General features: G+C 39.6%; 1 protein-coding gene across 2 annotated transcripts; it reads right to left on the bottom strand.

Annotated features, from left to right (window-relative positions):
• Positions 1 to 2,021: 2,021 nt before the first annotated feature.
• On the bottom strand, positions 2,022 to 19,322 carry LOC140745704 (erythroid differentiation-related factor 1). 2 transcript variants are annotated; one of them, XM_073077603.1, is made up of 16 exons: positions 19,168 to 19,322; positions 18,789 to 18,970; positions 18,268 to 18,376; positions 17,491 to 17,628; positions 16,661 to 16,793; positions 15,413 to 16,120; positions 14,774 to 14,943; positions 14,107 to 14,280; positions 13,073 to 13,201; positions 12,072 to 12,720; positions 10,846 to 11,010; positions 9,040 to 9,253; positions 8,223 to 8,403; positions 6,270 to 6,409; positions 4,363 to 5,504; positions 2,022 to 3,977 (listed from the first exon to the last, which is right to left on the bottom strand). In XM_073077603.1, the coding sequence occupies exons 1-16, from the start codon at positions 19,213 to 19,215 to the stop codon at positions 3,595 to 3,597; spliced, it is 4,665 nt and encodes a 1,554-aa protein (XP_072933704.1). In that variant the 5' UTR covers positions 19,216 to 19,322; the 3' UTR covers positions 2,022 to 3,594. The 2 variants fall into 2 exon arrangements, with proteins under 2 accessions (XP_072933704.1, XP_072933711.1); XM_073077610.1 differs by having other exon boundaries at positions 15,413 to 16,111.
• Between the last annotated feature and the right edge of the window lie 31 nt (positions 19,323 to 19,353).

Here is a 19,353-nt window from a genome sequence, read left to right as displayed (position 1 = left end):
ATTTACTTTGCAGACAGATTAATGAAATTGTCGAATTTTGCAAAAACTGAAAAACTTGTGTAGACTAACAACAAATATATACTTAAACTCCCTCTTAGGATTTTATTTTATTTTAGGATTAGTACCTACATCTACGGCACCTTCTTAAATGTCTATAAATCCTAGCCTAATATACATTATTTAGACCACTTTTAATAAATCACAACATACGTATACGATTAAAAATAACCAGAACCGTTCCTAGCGTCGGAGTAATTAGCCAATGTTTAATCAGATAAAATATTACAAATATGCATTAGCTGCCCAATGATACTGATTATGAAAATCGATCCAACAGATAAAGGCCGTGTGGGTGGAAATATTGTGTTATACTGAAAAAGTGATTAAATAAAAAGGCGGTAAACCGCTATACATAATACATTTCTTCTTTAGAGAAGTTATGCAGCAGAAAGAAACTTAGCGTTTAAAGCAATTATTAATGAAGCGAGGATTAAAAAGTAATCTCTAATCAGTAATCGAATACACTTATAAGTCATTCTTAATACCTAACTGAAATAATCTGATTTCCCAATTTTATTATACGTACCTACATAGATAATCTGTTATATTAATTATTTTAAGTCGTTATAATCTGTAATTTTTAAATGTTGATTTTTTTTACCGCGTAGATTTGGCCGTTCGGGCAAGAACGCAATTCTAAATATATTTTTTTATAATATGTACTGCTGAAAAAGGTTTTACGTAGAGAAATGTGTAGAAACCACACAATACTATTATAGTAAATACCTACGTTACCTTTCTACCCACGCTATTTTAATTTCAAAGATAGTAAGCAACAACAATGAACAACAAGTAAGGAGACAACCAAAAATAGCTTCAAAAACCCTTAATTCTCATACAGGAAGTATTTAATTCTTTCCATCAATTTACCAAACCGACCACGCTTAACTGGACATTTCATTTCACGAAGGCATATTTTATTTCTTTATTATCACTAACATAAAGCTGAAAATAAATTGGATCTTGTATGATACCTTTTAAAACGGATAGCATAATTAATTGGTCAGTTTAGTTGTATAAATCTCAGTGGGCTCAATGTCATTCAATTAAGGACATTGGGCATATCCTTTGTGGCCACTGGGGACTTAAATGATGCATTGATAGCATTGTATTTGTTCACACTTGAATACGATTAATCCCTTGCCGAGACGTGATTAGCAATTTACAAATAATGTATAATAATAATCTTGAGTATTTGAAAGTGAACTAAGTACCTATACTTGTAATGAAATATTATTCAAGTATTGGAGTAGACGAGCGTGCAGTCAGCCTGATGATAAGTGGCTACTGCCGCCCATAGAAATCTGTAATTAACTTAATATGAGATTAGTTTCCTGCCTGAAGTCGGCCACAGATGCGCCGCTACCTAGACTAAGCTAGAATACCTCGGAAAAGTATGTCTCCCGTACCATGCCCTTCAAACCAGCGCTTAATACTACTGTTATTAGGCAGAAATAGGTGTGGCGGTGGTGCTGCCGAAGTCGAACAACAGAGGGTTTAACACCTCAAAATCTGTTAAGTCCATCGCGTCGTAAGCCGTACGAAGCGGACGGCCGCTCTGTGCGCTCGCGATAATTTTATTGGACGCCTTGTAACTAGCGGACTTATAAAACAAATCGAAAAAAAAAATTACTGATTAATTTTGAAGTAGGGCATCGTATTTTTTTTAAATATCTTAGATTAGTAGCACACGAGCATGCAGGCCACCTGATCGTAAGTGGCTATTGCCGTATGGACATCTGTAATCAGCTCCAGATAGGATTAGATATTCTTACCCGAGGTCTGATGTATTAGTCTCGTCGTCGGGCGCGTCACTACATATTTTTTTAATAATTGTCTTACAAAAAATAAAATACAACTATGAAAACTAAAATGCTCGCACCTCCGTTTGCTGAAATACCAATGTCTATGAGCGGCGGCGACTTCATAGTTTATTACAAAAATAAACAATAAAACAACAATTTACAAAAATTAAAATGATTTTATTTACAATCAAGTCTTATAAGTAATATTACAGCACAATTTCCACAGATCATTGCAGTTTCCCTCAACATTAAAATAAATTAAGTGTACCTTTTTCATTTCAAGTTAAATTTATACTTTAATATTGAACTCAAAATTCAAATTTCTGAATATGAAAATGGTAGAGATATTGTCAATAAGAAGCAACGGGTATATCCCTAGTAAAACTATCGGTATTTTATGAATACCTCCAGTAAAACTATCGGTATTTTATGAATATCTCTAGTAAAACTATCGATAAAAAAGAGGGATTTCAGCTTTAAGTTTCAATAATTTGTCAGTCGTTATACAACTTCTTTAACGTACAGTCGCGTCCATTTAAAAGTATATGTATACAGAGCTGTAAACACCACCATCATCATCAACCCATTATTGTCTCACTGCTGGGAACGGATCTAGTCATGAGAAGTAGTCCACCAATTTCCTTACAATGTTTTCCTTTGCCTTGAAAGCAAGGGATAATTAATTATAACTAATACGCACATAGCTTCGAAAAGTCAAAAGGGTGTCTGATTCGAAGCATGCAACCCCTGCGTAGAAGTTAAGAGTTTCAAACAAACAGGATGTAACAACTTGCTTGCAAAATGTTACTCTAAAGAATAAGGTTAACCATTTTCAAAAATAGTTGTAGCAGCTCTAGATAAATCGTACTCTACAATTCCGTAGAAAACCGATTATAGCCGATTACGATGACGAAATTACGTTCAGTACCTGAATATGATTTCTTCTTTTAGAAATTCGGAAGTTCATATTATCATGTATTTAATACATCTACAGACATTGCCTCTAGTAACCTGTTTGGGACCTAAACTTTGGCAGTGAGATACTCACATGATTCAAAATTGACCATAGGTACTTTAAAGGCTTCGAAAATGGCGGTATGTAATTAGAAATCACAGACAAACTTCAATAATGTTTGATGAAACGTTTGTTTTATTTGAGGGGTATAAAAGCAAATAGGTTTAGTTATGTTTTAAATTTGGTATAGAAAACTGTACCGCATCTAAACCGCAAAACCTTATACTAAACATTATCTTTAATGTTTTAGCGGACACCCTAAAATGCGTATCTACCATTATCCAAAGCAAAATGCACTACGAAAATGCATACGGATTCTATGCCACAACCAAAAATCACAAATAATTCTGTTTATACGCTTTTTACCACGTTTTTTTATAATATAGGAATAGCAGATGAGCATGCAGTGTACCTGATGGAAGTGGCTACTGCTACCCATGGACATCTGTAATCAATCCGAGATAGGATTAGATATTCCTTCCTGAGGTCAGCCACAGATGCGCCGCTACCCCTGAGGACTAAGCTGGAACGCCTCTGAAAAGTATGTCTCCCTTACCACACCCCTCAAACTAGAACACAGCTACGCTTAACACTGCTATGAGGTAGAGATATGTGTGGCGGTGGTGCCGCCGGAGTCGAACCACAAAGGGTTCTACCACCTTCAACTTTATCATTTAAGCTTCTTTGCATTTATACCCCTCAGCCTACTACGGCCTATTCAAACTCCTTATCAATCTCGTCCATAGCTTCCAAAACTTCACAGATACTACCCGCGAATAGTTTCAAATCCTCATTCTTTTGTATTCTTAAACTAGCGCAATACAACTTCTTGTACATATCTGTCATTTTTTCATAATCTTTGTTAGACTTCGACCTAGTGTACTGTATGATGCTCTTTAATATGAAGTGGAGTCTATTTTCATACAAGCATAGTAGGCTGTGTTCGTTCTTCATGGATTTTTCTTCGCCGTCTTCTGGGTTCGATGTCTCCTTTTGGTCTTCTGGGTCTCTGTTCTTTAGTAGCTTCATGACGGAGTGACTTTGCCGTAGCAGCATGATGGCTGTCTGAAGCGACTTCAATTTCAGGTTTTGGCACACTGGAAAAAGATTTTTTATATGAATAGAGTTGTAAGGATAAATTCGTATTTTTTTATAATAAGTAGTAAATACAAGTATGCAGAGTACTAAATGTAAGTATTAAGATAGGGTCGGAGTGTTACCGAATTGAGACATGTAGAATATGACTGATACGGTATACACTAAGATGGAACGCTGCAAGTGTTTGTCTCTTAATACGTCTTTTCAATAAGAATCAGCTTAAAAGTTTTAAGTATGCATTTAGTCAACTATAAAAATTTGATTTGTTTCGGTTTGGTTTGGTTCCGATTAGTTTCCAGCGGGTACACCGCTCGCTCGTACTGGCCGCCTGCGACCCCGCGCGGACACTGCGCACGCTCCACACGGGGCCCGCGGGGTACGCACCCAGAGCGTGCGCCTCGAGCGCGGCGACGTGCTCGAGGCGCGCCGTGAGGAACATGGCGGCGTCCTCGAGCGCCGCGAACTGCCGCGCCGCCCGCTCGTACTGGCCGCCTGCGACCCCGCGCGGACACTGCGCACGCTCCACACGGGGCCCGCGGGGTACGCACCCAGAGCGTGCGCCTCGAGCGCGGCGACGTGCTCGAGGCGCGCCGTGAGGAACATGGCGGCGTCCTCGAGCGCCGCGAACTGCCGCGCCGCCCGCTCGTACTGGCCGCCTGCGACCCCGCGCGGACACTGCGCACGCTCCACACGGGGCCCGCGGGGTACGCACCCAGAGCGTGCGCCTCGAGCGCGGCGACGTGCTCGAGGCGCGCCGTGAGGAACATGGCGGCGTCCTCGAGCGCCGCGAACTGCCGCGCCGCCCGCTCGTACTGGCCGCCTGCGACCCCGCGCGGACACTGCGCACGCTCCACACGGGGCCCGCGGGGTACGCACCCAGAGCGTGCACCTCGAGCGCGGCGACGTGCTCGAGGCGCGCCGTGAGGAACATGGCGGCGTCCTCGAGCGCCGCGAACTGCCGCGCCGCCCGCTCGTACTGGCCGCCTGCGACCCCGCGCGGACACTGCGCACGCTCCACACGGGGCCCGCGGGGTACGCACCCAGAGCGTGCGCCTCGAGCGCGGCGACGTGCTCGAGGCGCGCCGTGAGGAACATGGCGGCGTCCTCGAGCGCCGCGAACTGCCGCGCCGCCCGCTCGTACTGGCCGCCTGCGACCCCGCGCGGACACTGCGCACGCTCCACACGGGGCCCGCGGGGTACGCACCCAGAGCGTGCGCCTCGAGCGCGGCGACGTGCTCGAGGCGCGCCGTGAGGAACATGGCGGCGTCCTCGAGCGCCGCGAACTGCCGCGCCGCCCGCTCGTACTGGCCGCCTGCGACCCCGCGCGGACACTGCGCACGCTCCACACGGGGCCCGCGGGGTACGCACCCAGAGCGTGCGCCTCGAGCGCGGCGACGTGCTCGAGGCGCGCCGTGAGGAACATGGCGGCGTCCTCGAGCGCCGCGAACTGCCGCGCCGCCCGCTCGTACTGGCCGCACAGCGCCCCCAGCAGCGCCCGACGACGGGGACCCTCCTCCGTTGTCAACCTGGAACACAACGTCATTATTCAAGTGGAACATAGCACACACACACTCACACACAACGGGTGTCGTCATTTGAATGTAAGACTTCGTAAATAAAACGAGCACATTCAATATCTTACACACGCAATAGACACGTACAATATCGAAGTGAAACACACACAGTGCAGACCTGTATCCTAATGATTTTTTTTAATTTTCAAGTGTAAATCTGTATCCTAGTGATTTTTTTCATTATCAAGTGTAAATCTGTATCATAGTGATTTTTTTCATTTTCAAGTGTAAATCTGTATCCTAGTGATTTTTTTCATTATCAAGTGTAAATCTGTATCATAGTGATTTTTTTCATTATCAAATGTAAATCTGTATATTTTTATCTTTTAAAAAGATAGATAGCATATCTATCTTTTTAAAGCCCTTCTTAATTATTTTGTTAAACCTCACTTTACATAAAAAGCACAAAATTTTTCAATTTTTTTTATGTACAGTCAATTATACAACGAATTAACGAACAACAACAAAGGAATTATCTCAGCCCTGAGGTATTCCCTGAGTATTCAGGACTATGACATGGGGCTCTTCAAGAGGGGTGTAAAAAGAGCTCTCCTTCCGGCCGGCGATGCATTGGCGACTCCTCCCTCTGGTGTTGCAAATGTCCATAGGCGACGGTGACTGCTTTCCATCAGGTAGCCCGTCTGCCTTATCGTTAGGTTAGATATAAAAAAATCTTAAAATTTCATTATTTCAAATAATAACCAAGTATACACATACCTATACTGTGAATGGTAGAGCGAGCCCAGACGATGGTTTATCATGGCAGCGCGAAATTGATAGAGGTACTGCCTTGGCCCGGGACTCACTGGACAAAACTTCAGCGCGTGCTTGAAGGCCTCCGCTACTTCTGTTACTTCCTGGAATTCATAAAATTGTCATAAATTCAAATCCAAAATCCAAGTAATTTATCGTACAGAGGAAAGATTTGTCAAACAAGGAATCGCTGCTCGAAATATGTAATATATGTAGGATCTGGAGCCAAGGAAGGTATGTCAGGATTAGGAATTCCCATATTGCAGGGATTAAATAGCCATAAATAATAAACAAAAGGTTTATTTACACACTAATCTTACAGGATAGGACAACACTCAATATAATAACAGGTGTACAAATAGTAAAACAAAGTTAAAATAGTTACGAACAGAATCTTAATTCTACGTTAATATAATGGCAACACTACCACCCGAATAATTACGAACAGAACCTTAGTTTTACGTTCGTATTGTGGCAACACAGCCACCCGAATAGTGACGAACTGAGTCTTAGCTCTATGTTCGTATAGTGGCCTCACAGCCACCCGAATAGTGGCGAACAGAGCCTTAGCTCTATGTTCGTATAGTGGCCTCACAGCCACCCGAATAGTGACGAACAGAGCCTTAGCTCTATGTTCGTATAGTGGTTACACAACCACCCGAATAGAGACGAACAGAGCCTTAGCTCTATGTTCGTATAGTGGTTACACAACCACCCGAATAGAGACGAACAGAGCCTCAGCTCTATGTTCGTATAGTGGCCACACGTCCACCCGAATAGCGTATCACCTTGTTCAGGCAATACAGCTAAAGCATAGGGTATCGCGGTAGCGATTCCGCTTATGCAATATACAGTGCAAGACTGTACCAGATAAACCAACAGTTCTGTTGGGAGCAGAGCTCTTTCATGAGTCTTATCCGAAGATAGACTGCCTGCACCTGCCAGGCTGCCTGCTGTAGAAGTGACGGTGATATAGTCCGCGCCAAACTGCTAGTCCGCTCTGAAGTTGTTGCGCACAACTACAAGCATACATAGCAACGTAAGGGCATACCGCAGACGGGTGCTGGGGGGGTACCGCTAATATCAACAATTTGCTATTCGACGCGATTCGTTTCTATATTCAGAGCGGAATAGAAGTTTGGCGCGGACTATACCAGATAACAGATTCAAATTTTCAACTTTTGCTAAGGGAGATCTACGTGTGTGTGAAGTGATTATGCCCGGGAGCTTATATATAATATATGAAGATATTAAGAAATCTTCGATAGCGTGATTCAGAGTACGTGTAGCGCCATCTTGTGACGAATATCGGGAATACCACAATAGTCGCCACACAACCTTCACCTTTAAACCTAAGTATATTCCGCGCCAAACTGCTAGTCCGCTCTGAAGTTGTTGCGCGCAGGTGTAGTCAGAGAGCCAATGCGGTCGAACACAACTACAAGCATATACTCCGTAACAACGTGAGGGCACACTAACTGCGCTATGTTGTAATGTAGGCATTAGGTATAAGTACTCGTATGAGATATCACTTAGGAATTTAGGTTACGCGTGTCTTTAAGAATATATATCAATATCATATTTAATTCTATTGGCTATTGGATATCATATTATTTCTCTTTAATTAGCAACTAGACACTAGTAATCCAAGACATGTAATCGGGACGCGTAGTTTAAGTACCTATTTACATTTTAATATAAAAAGATGTATTTTCCTTTAAATAAAGTCAGTATATATCGAACCATCATTCGTTTCATTACTCTCCACTCCATCCACACGTCACAATGCGCCCGAGGGCGAGAAGAGCGGAGGGTCCCGCGCTGTCTTCGTCCCGCTAATATCTACAATTTGCTGTTGCGACGCGACTCGTTTCTATATTCAGAGCGGACTAGCAGTTTGACGCGGACCATACTTACATTAGCGGAGGCCCCAGGACAGTCCTGCATGAGCACCGCGCGGGTGTACACATGGCAGGACAGCTCCCAGCCAACTAAATCCCTTATGGAAGCGGCTCCACACGACTCCCGAGGACCCAGTAGCTTCAGCGCAGAGGTGTAGAGATCCTCCGCTTGGCTGTAGAGGCTGCGTTTTTCTGAACTGAAATTACAACAATATACTAGTTATTACATCTTTTTAAATAGGTACTTTTTGGCATAAATTTCGGTAATTTCTGAATAAATAGATAGTATTTTGCGACTCAGAGAGTTACAATTTTAATTTTGAATATGTATATATATTTTTTTGTAACCAATAAAAACGCTGTCGGCCACTGTGTTCTATATTATCTATATCATGACAGCACACAATGAATAAACCGATGTTTTGACATATTAATGCTATTAAAATTCTTATATAAGTGTGAAAAAAATGTTGTTTTCCAATGACCCCAGGAATTTTCATTAATAAATTTATCAATTTTGAATACATATTTTTAGAAAACCATATGACCCTTGAAAATAAAACGCACTAAAAAATAAAATGATCTAATTTTACCAATCTTTTATTAGCTTGACCTGTATGTAGGTATGTACGGTATGTATGTAACGGAAACTTTGAACTCAAAATAATTCAAAATATTGAACAATTATGTAAGAACCGATGACAATACACGATTTTAATAATCTTCTCCCATCCTCCATCCATCAAGATTAACGATTTGCCTTGTAACATTTTAGCGCAGTTTTTAGTTTTTCAAACTATTATTTAATAAATGAAAGTTTTGACTCCACTCACCTAAATCCCCCTGGATTACAATGCGCCTTAAACCTCATATACCTAGCCTTGTTACAGTACAAAAGGGCTAAGTTAGGCACATCGTGAACCCTCTGGAAGATGGTAGCGGCTTCATCCAGACAGTCTGCTGCCTTGCGAGCTAACGACTTGAACTGTTGTAGGAGCACTGCCGCTTCCGACTCGTCCTCTGTCTCCGAGTATTCGTTGTAGATTTCTGGAAGTTAATTTTATGTCATAGAGGTATAACGTAAAACTGCTAGTCCGATCTGAACATAGAAATGAATCGCGTCACCATAACTAATTTTATCACTACACCTACTGGCAGCAATTTCTAGTTTGGCACGGACTGTACGTGAGCAACCACCTTACGGTAATTGGTTACAGGCGCATATGGATATCTATAATCAACCCCAGATAAGATTAGTTCTACCGAAGGTTTGTTACAAATGCGTTGCTACCTTAGAGGACTTATAGTAGTACGCGCACGACGATATACACCTACGAATATATACATGTCGGAGCAAATACGGCAGTTGTCCTATTATAAAATGAAATGATTAAACACCTGAGGTAAAACTACCTGCATCTTAAATAGGAAAACAAGTGCACGTGTGCCGGTCCTATAAAAAGGGCCGTACTGGCGACATCGGAGCATTACTGCTCGAGCTGTAGAACAGTGCGGACCTCCTTAGGACGTCGCTATGCTGCCCGAAGAATAAACGAAGCTCAACAATTCTGGTGTGGTTTTCTTTCGAAGGTTTGAACGTGAGCCATCACCAAAATAACAACAATTGTGACGTCAGCGGTGCTGACGTCACGCCTTTTAAACTTTGTTACTCCGTTATACATGCACACACAATCATACGTACTGTTACGGGGGACCCTTCTCGAGGGTTTTTTAAAAAAGAAATTACAAAGCAACAAAGTGAATGTAACGTTTATTTAGCACGGAATTACACAATGAGTACGGAATTAGGAAACGTATGGCCGGGATGGAAGATTAGAACTTACTGAATGCACTGGAAAGATGAGCGGAGGGGAAGGAAAAGAGATGCTTGGAATGCAAAAATGGAAGTAAGAGGTCAGCCAATATAAGTACATCGAGAGTACAAGTAACAAACAGTAAGCATGCATTCGCACTTACACACATATATACATGACAAATACTGCATATATGCATATACACGCGTTTGCACATGAATACTCATCACACAGCAGACATACATAAACGCGCACACGCAGTACATATAAAAACCGCACAAATACATGCACGCGTGAGCGCGCTTACAATAACACTCGCCTAGATACAAGATCTGGGAACGCATATGCACACTCGGATACATCCACATATCTCTAAAGAAGAACAAAGTACTCACGTTGCGCATTATTCATGTGTCTGACCACGAGCTCGTTAGCGACGCAGGCCAAGCGTCTCAGTAGTTCATCCCTCTTATGCTACACCAGCCACACGTTCCGCACGCCGGTAGTACGCACACGCCGGCAGTATCGCCGAATATAGACGCACTAACAAACGCATACACTTACATGCACTAACATGCATACGAACACGGACACACGCGCACACATGTTCATACACTCATCGATACACACCTAGGCGCAATCATACACACATACATACGTGTACACACACATGTAAATAGATGTATGCGGCCATACACAAATAAACACAGACACATACGCATATAAACACGCACACACACAGTTACACACACATGCGACTATGTGTATAGAAATACACGTACAAAACACATACATTACACACGAAAAAGACACCAAAATACTCACGTTGCGCGTCATTCATGTGTCTGACCGCGAGCTCGTTAGCGACGGAAGCGAGGCGACGTAACAATTCATCCCTCTTATGTTGCGCCCCCGCCACACGTTCTGCTCGTCGGTAGTACGCACACGCTGACAACATCGCGTCCGTCTCGCTCGTCGGCAGGCTTATGTCTGACAAGGGCATAATTTTAATTTAATTTACATTCCTAAAATAAAGTTGAAGTTTTCTGCCGCACGCGTTTCTTTGCAACTTGTGTGAGACATGTATGACAGAAAAAGTGCTTATGAAACAATGATTAATGCAAATGGGATGCGTGCAGTTGGAACCTGCATGGGAATTTAATAGTTATTATTATTACATTGGGTTGGATTAAATTACTTCAGTTTATTTCAGATTACTACCTTTATCAGACCACACGAAGAAAAATATAATACAACAAAATTAATAAGATAAACAGCATAAAATGTTGAAGGAACACATTTCTTGTATTAAGTCCCTCTACAAAAAATGTGTCTTATTTTTATTTCAATTTTGAGTTGATAGTGAATTCCTGTATTTTTAGATGAAAGACAGTATATTCTAAATTATTATTATTCTTTAATTTAACAAATTTAAAATGTCAAACATACTTACCTTATTTTTAATCATTGTTAATCTACATTATATATAAATATGTAAAGGTTTTACGCAGCAAGATACATTTTTTTTTATTACACTTTATTGACCAATAAAGTGTAATTAAATAGCAGCAGTGATAGCCTAGTGGCAGCAGCAGTGATAGCCCAGTGGTTAAGAAACGCGGCCTCTCGATCGAGGGGTCCGAGGTGCAAATCCCAGGCACGCACCTCTGATTTTCAAATTTATGTGCGTATTAGAAATTAATTATCACTTGCTTAAACGGTGAAGGAAAACATCGTGAGGAAACCTGCATACCTGAGAGATTTATAAAAAAATCTTAAAGGTATGTGAAGTCTACCAATACGCACTTGTCCAGCGCGGTGGACTATGGCCTAATCCTTCTCATTCTGAGAGGAGACCCGTGCCCAGCAGTAGGACAATAATGGGTTGATGATGATGATGATGATGACCAATAAAAATAGCGGTACAATAGGCGGACTTAATGCTAAGTAGCATTTTCTACTCATTTTCTTTCTTTCTAATTGAAAGAAGAGAAAGAAAAAATAAATAACATTAACGGATTTTCAAAAATTCAGATACCAAAACAACTCACCCAAGTCAAACTCATCTCCCGCATCCCCATCAATCTCCTCCGCAAAGTCGTTTTCAATCTCAACTTTGATCTGACTATCAATCTCGTGGTCCGTTTCAAACTGCTTCTTAAACTTGTCCAAGCTCACCCAATGCTTGCTTAATTGAAAGAAATTATCCCCGACTCGTCCGATAAGACAACTAGCGTCTACCACACGACTTTTTATTATCATATTGCTTAACAACTTCTGGCATTTGCTTGCCATTGATATGTATTTAATCGAGAAGCCATACTGTTCGTTTGCGTAACTGTATTCAGCTAGGGTTGCGTACGCGAGGCAAATCTTCTCATATAAAAGGGTTTTCAGATGTAATTTCCAAGCGAAGTTGTCATCCCTATTCGGTTCATGCCAGGACGGTAGTGCGTTATTTTCTTTTCGTATCAAAATGGCGTTTTTGTCTATATTCGATTTGGATTCAATCAAGAAGTCGGTAGACTTCTCGGTCTTTCGTTCCCGCTTCCGTCTTCTGCTTCGAGAGACGTGTTCTTTCGGGTCTTTCCGTCTACTCAGCGGTTCGTAGTCCATTTTGATTGGTTCGTAAGGGTTGGCCATCTTGGGATGCTGCTCTTCTATTATTATCTGCTGTTTCAGTCGCTCACGTTCTTCTTCCTAAGATAAAAATAAGAACATGGGTAATTTTATTTTTTAAAACAAGATCTTTGTCATTCTATGCATAACAAAGCAACGCCTTTTTTGTTTTAATAAAATCCCCTTATTTTGATTAATAATTAGAGCTTTTAACCTATTGTGTGAATGCATTTCTATGACTGCATAAGAATAATACGTTACTGTTTTAAGAGATTTGTAAATTTTTTATTTATCTTTTAAATTTCCTTTTTGGGAAAATATATTTTCTTTTTAGATTTCCACACTATTTTTTTTAATATGAAGGTATAATGTATAGATATCATTGATGTAAATAATATGTTTTATTGAATAAATTAAAAAAAAAACAACTTACTTTCGACTTTTGTATAGTAAGATGATGTAAAGCCTGTAACCCCTTAAGGGCGTGTCGGAGGGCGCGGCCGCAGCGCTCCGGGGGGTCCGCCCCTAGAGATTTGCCCCTCTCACTCTTCGACTTTTCATCCTGAATATAAAATAAATTGTAAAATTTAATTGGTAAATGGTATTATTTTAAATTGTCGTCCATCGAATTGGCTAATCTTGAAAATGGTTATTTAGACTATTTGGTGTAATTATTATTTGGACAAGTATTTTGCTAAAGTTATGGAATTAAATGTGAAGTAATATCTACTTTTCTTTTTTGCACTTTTTAATGCTATTTTTTACAATGTATTTACACACAAAGTGACTTATTTATTTTAAAGTTATGGAATTAAATGTGAAGTAATATCTACTTTTCTTTTTTGCACTTTTTAATACTATTTTTTACAATGTATTTACACACAAAGTGACTTATTTATTTTAAAGTTATAGAAATAAATGTGAAGTAATATCTACTTTTCTTTTTTGCACTTTTTAATGCTATTTTTTACAATGTATTTACACACAAAGTGACTTATTTATTTTAAAGTTATAGAAATAAATGTGAAGTAATATCTACTTTTCTTTTTTGCACTTTTTAATGCTATTTTTTACAATGTATTTACACACAAAGTGACTTATTTATTTTAAAGTTATAGAAATAAATGTGAAGTAATATCTACTTTTCTTTTTTGCACTTTTTAATGCTATTTTTTACAATGTATTTACACACAAAGTGACTTATTTATTTTAAAGATATGGAAATAAATGTGACGTAACATCTACTTTTCTTTTTGCACTTTGTAAGGCAAATTTTTACATTTATTTTTCACACATAGTGACATATTTATTTTTACATTTCATTTAGTCATTTCTAGACCAAATGACAACTACGCCACCCTTGTAGTACTTTATTTCCCTTTGTAGCACTTAAAATTCAGACATTCCTGAATGTAAAACAGTATAAGTCAATGGTACAAATAGACAAAACCGCCTAAAAACACTTACAGTAGTATGAAAACGTGCACGCTCTTCCGTATACTTTAGAGTCAAGCCGCGTATTTGCAGCGCCAAGGACCTATCGCCGTCCCGCTCGCACTTGTTGGCTTCCCCATCGCTCTCTCCCTCGCACACACCTTCGTCCACCTCTGGGTCGGTTACTTCTTTGTCGCATGGATCTTCCTATTAATAAAAAAAAATAGCAAATAATAAGGATTATATTAATTTACCTATTATTATGATATAATTTCGTTATTATATTGAATTAGTATTTATTGAATAGTTATTCGAATCAAATCAAATCATTTTTTTTTAATTCAAAATAGGTTCTTTATAGAGCACTTTTTGAAAAGTTATTGTAATCTTAGCTCAGCCACAGACAAAACAACTGTGGCCATATCTAATCTTATGCTTTAACGAATTTAATTAAAATAAGCATGTATCTCTATGTACACGAGCAAAACAAATACATTACAATATCATTGGTACAAACAGACACGATACCCCTCGTAACGTAACTTATCGTATAATATACCTGAAAATATTTGTTTGCCTACTTCATGGTGTTGATTTTATATCCGTCGGTTTTCTAAATAACTCTCATTGTTTTCCGCTCAACGCTTCAAAAAAAGTATAACTTTAAAAATAAACTATAAAAATTGAACGAACGACTGACCTTTTCAGTACAATCGCTCATGATCTCGACCCGGTCACTCGCGTCGTCCTTGTCCCCCGCGGTGTTACTGTCCTTGTCGCACGACGTGCTGTCTCTGTCGCTCGCGAACTCGCGCGCGAACTCCGCATAGTTTCCGAAGTCGGACTCTTCATCAGAATCTGATGTCTCGTCTGGGAATTTATTTTATTTTAAAATATTTTTGAAGGGTCTTACGGACTCCTCACACACACACACACACACACACACACACACACACACACACACACAATTAGGATACTCAGTTTTTATCACATAATTTAATCCTAAACACAATAGCTATTATAAGATAGAAATGAGAATAACGGTGGCCCGTCTGGAGTCGAATTATGAAGGGTTTTACTACACCACACATCAGGACAGTAAAATAACGAAGAGATCAGTAGCAGTCGTGTTGGACTTGGAAGCAACCAAGGGCTGATATGGGCGTAGCAACAACTTTATTGAGGCCATTCTAAAGAAATTGACCTTGCCTGGGAACAGGTCAGCAAAAAACTTTTTTTTTTATATTAACAGACACCGGATCCCATAAGCCTTTAAATATGTACGCCAAGCATAATATTCCACAAAAAAATATCAATGGTGAAATTACATAAAACTCACCCTTAAAATCGGGGCACGCAGGATTAGTAGTCGCCGGCACATACAAATCTGACAGCATATAATGCGACGACGCCACTATCTGCGGATAGCGCTCCACCTTTAGCAGCTCCACGACATGCTCTAACAGGTGTTTGACATGTTTCGTCCTGTTCATAAGCCTCATGTTCCTTGCTACCCTATAGAGTAACATTGCCACAGGAGTCGTGAAGGGATTATCCAAACTATCTGGACAAAGTGACGTTAGATCATACAACTTCACAACATCATCATGAGGCCCTTTGAAGAGCCAATATGTATGCCCTGCTTTGGTCACGTTCGATTTTAAAAAGGACAGGATGTTCTGAGCGACGTTCCGTATCACTTTTGGGGAGAAACGGGAATTCTCCATGTTCGGTAGGTCTTCTGTTTTCATTGGTTCGTACTTCTGGACTATACCGTCTAGATGGTAGCACATGAGGACTTCTGGGACGTTGCACATGAGGTTGTCCAGCCAATAGTCTATCCCGGTAAGTACATTAATAGGTTCTCTAGCATCCCTGAGTCGGAGACTAACGCAGGGTCGGTCCTTATCTCCGAAGATTGGAAGGTCACTGCCTATCAGCATGTGGATGTCTTCGAAGGTCCAAAGAACATTGCGGTTGTAATGGTGCTCGTTGGGAGGCTCCTCTGGACGCGTCTCCGGTTCGGGAAGGAATGGACCTGAGTATTCTAAAATTATTAGACATCAGAATAATTCTAAAAAACTTCATTACTTAATAATTAATTTTCAAAGGTTGATGTCAGATAGATGTATAGTGATAAACTATAGCAATCAAATGCAATATGGATAAATATTGCCCTACAAACGACATTGGCAAAACTAGGTTGGCGTGAGTTGAGTTATTATTTTATGGTTTATAAAGATTATAAAATGCTATATCCTGTTGTAATACACAAAATATATAAGCAATTATATTGTATTGACATCAATACAGGCAGTTGTAAGAAATTTAGTCCATATTGCATTTGATCGAGGCAATATAATATGAACTCATATTGCAATGCACTAAAATTAATTGCGATGACACAAAATCTTACTTTTTATACCGTTTATAACTTGAGTAAGTACTCATAATATTTATGTATTCAATATTTACATCCGGGTTGAGTGTATGATATAGTTATTATATCCGGTATACAACTATTATGATTACTTGTAACTATTACCATGTTTTCCAATGAGAGTGTAACTGATAAAATTTCTCTCACCAGTGAGACACATAGGGCGGTTAGGTAAAGCTGGTGCCGCCAGTGGGGGAGGCTGGGCCACGCTGTGCGACAGGAACTTGTGTGTCAGTTGCAGCACACTGGGGCTCGGCATGGGCGTCAGAGACATTCGCTCCTGAGACAGATTAGGCAGAAATAGTAATGAAAATAGTGCCCCAAAATTGAATCATGGAGGATTGTAACATCTTCCACAATACAATGCAATACAAGCAATGAATATGCATTTTTTCTGAAATTAAAACACCGAGCTATCCTTTCTTCCAAGAATGGCAAATGGTCACTCACTATTATCCATGGACATCTTCAATCTGTTGATTTTTTTCACACCAGTTAGTATTGCAAGCTGTCCATATGGACATTCAGGAATATTTAAATATATTCTGATTGGGATTTAAGTCTTATCTCTAGTTGATCAAGTGGTTAAATAAGTCAGAATAAATGGTTTATCCTTGAGGCCTTAATTTTAGTACTCTTATCTCTGCCTTATTAACTTTCAGGCTAATACAACTATGATACACTACTACAATAAGACAGATTTTTTTTTTTTTATTTATTTAATAATTCATATTCACTAACATTACAGGAATGCCTAATATGTTAGTAAATGTAGTCAAATTTGTTGGTATTAATATAATATTATTTATTACTTATAACATTCATTATCATTATTTAAAAGTTGAATTGTTTAACAGTTGTGAAAATAGTGTCTCCGCATTTGACCCAATTATTATAAAGCAGATGTAGTCAGAGGTGTCATATTCTCAAACAAGGAATATACAAAGAAGATATATACAAGGGATTACAAAACATACCTTCTCCGACATAGTCTTGAGGATGTTATCATAGAAGAAGTCCTTCAGCCACGACCATTCCGACTTCATCAGGTAATCATAGACATCAAAGTCATCTAGAAGTAGTGTATTTTCTACTCTGTGCACCATCATGCTCACCTGGAAATACAGATGCATCATAAGTATTTTTATCATAACACCCATACAAGTAATTGCATTGAGAAAATTTAAAATTTCCACCTATTACAGTTCAATGGATTATCAGAAAAAAAATTAAAGAATAGTAGTGTCTTATATAAATAAATAAATAATAAATAAACGCTTTCTACACTCACAGCCCCCACACTAGGATTCCCTGTGTCGTGGGTGCCATGGACACACACATAGACAAAATACACAAACACCCAGACCCAGAAACAGAAATCTAAATTCATCATTTAGATATCTGTCTGGCCGGGGATCGAACCCAGGACCCTATGCGCGTCAGACCGGTATGGTGGCCGCTCCGCCACGCGGGTCGTCGTATGGCATTCCTTATTTATTTTAAACCTTTTAATTTCTATTATTTATTATTATCATGGCCATAGCAGTACACATTCTATAAAAAAAATCAAGTGCATCTATTACGGTTTAAGAGATAGAGCCCTGTGAAAGATGGACCGACAGCGGAGGCTTAGTAATAGGGGTCTGTTTTTGACTTCGAAAAGGGGAAAATTCTATGTTCGGCTGTATTTTTCTTACCCTTACAGAACCTGAAATAACTAGTTTAGTGACATATATAATATCATAAAAACTTACAGTTCCATTAGAATGGTACGGTAACTTCAGTAACTTCTTGATGCACTCCGCATCCGAGATCACATCGACCTCACCAACACAATCGGGAAACATGTGAGCCATTCTGAAGCTGGAACCAAAACATAATAAAAACATTAACCAAGTTCTAATTAAATAACTAGATAAATAAACATCTTACTAACATATGTTAGTTAATTATTATTAATTCAATGACATTAAGGCTCTAGACAGACGGACCGCATTTAAACTGCAATCCAACCGCAAATTGCAGTTCAGGTGCAGTCTGAATGCAGTTGACACAACTGCAATAGAACTGCAAACCAAACGCGCAGTTTTATCTTATCATTCTTCACTACACCTTACAGATGAAACGGTTTGATAGATCTTAACAAATGTGGTGTTGTTGGATTCATCTAAATTTTGAGAATAGCATAGGCTACATTTTTTAGCTGTCACGTTTTTCTCTTAATAATAAATGCTAGTTTTGATATTAAGTTTAGTACGCCTTTGATTTTAAATACCTGGATAAGCCAGTGCCTCTAGTCAGGATCTGTTTTAGGCCATACGAGTCGATACTGCCCCAGTTTGAGGGTGGTAGATTCAAATCTGTGTTGCATTGTAGTCGGGCATATCCCACGGGACTCTGAAACGCGGTGTACTTGACCACCGCCGTTGATTTTACGCCTGGCGACGGACTCCGGTCCTGAAAGAAAATTGGCAAATTTACATTTGAACACACTATAAAAATACTTTTTTAAGAGTTTTAATTTTATTTCAGTAATTGCACAGTTGTTTTGTTGGTCAGGTTTAGAGTTTCAACCAAAATACCCCCAATATTTAGACTGAACTTTAGCAGGTGTTCAAATTTTAAATAAAAAATGTTAATAAAATAATATTTACCGTTGCTCGTTTGTGTTCATTATCATTTTCGCACTCCTCCGTTTCCATATTGCAAGTATTCAATGCTGAGGTATTGGTATTCTTTCTAGAATATTATGAGGTTCCAATATAATTGCAATTTGCAACCAAAAACCAACAAAATTTTAGTTGAACTGTCAATAATATTCATCCATCAATGTCACATGT

Source organism: Epargyreus clarus, unplaced genomic scaffold, assembly GCF_041222505.1.
Source record: "Epargyreus clarus isolate Ecla_fem2 unplaced genomic scaffold, WU_Ecla_fem_2.2 ptg000002l, whole genome shotgun sequence".
Lineage (NCBI taxonomy): Eukaryota > Metazoa > Arthropoda > Insecta > Lepidoptera > Hesperiidae > Epargyreus > Epargyreus clarus.
This window is presented reverse-complemented; position numbering and strand designations above follow the sequence as displayed.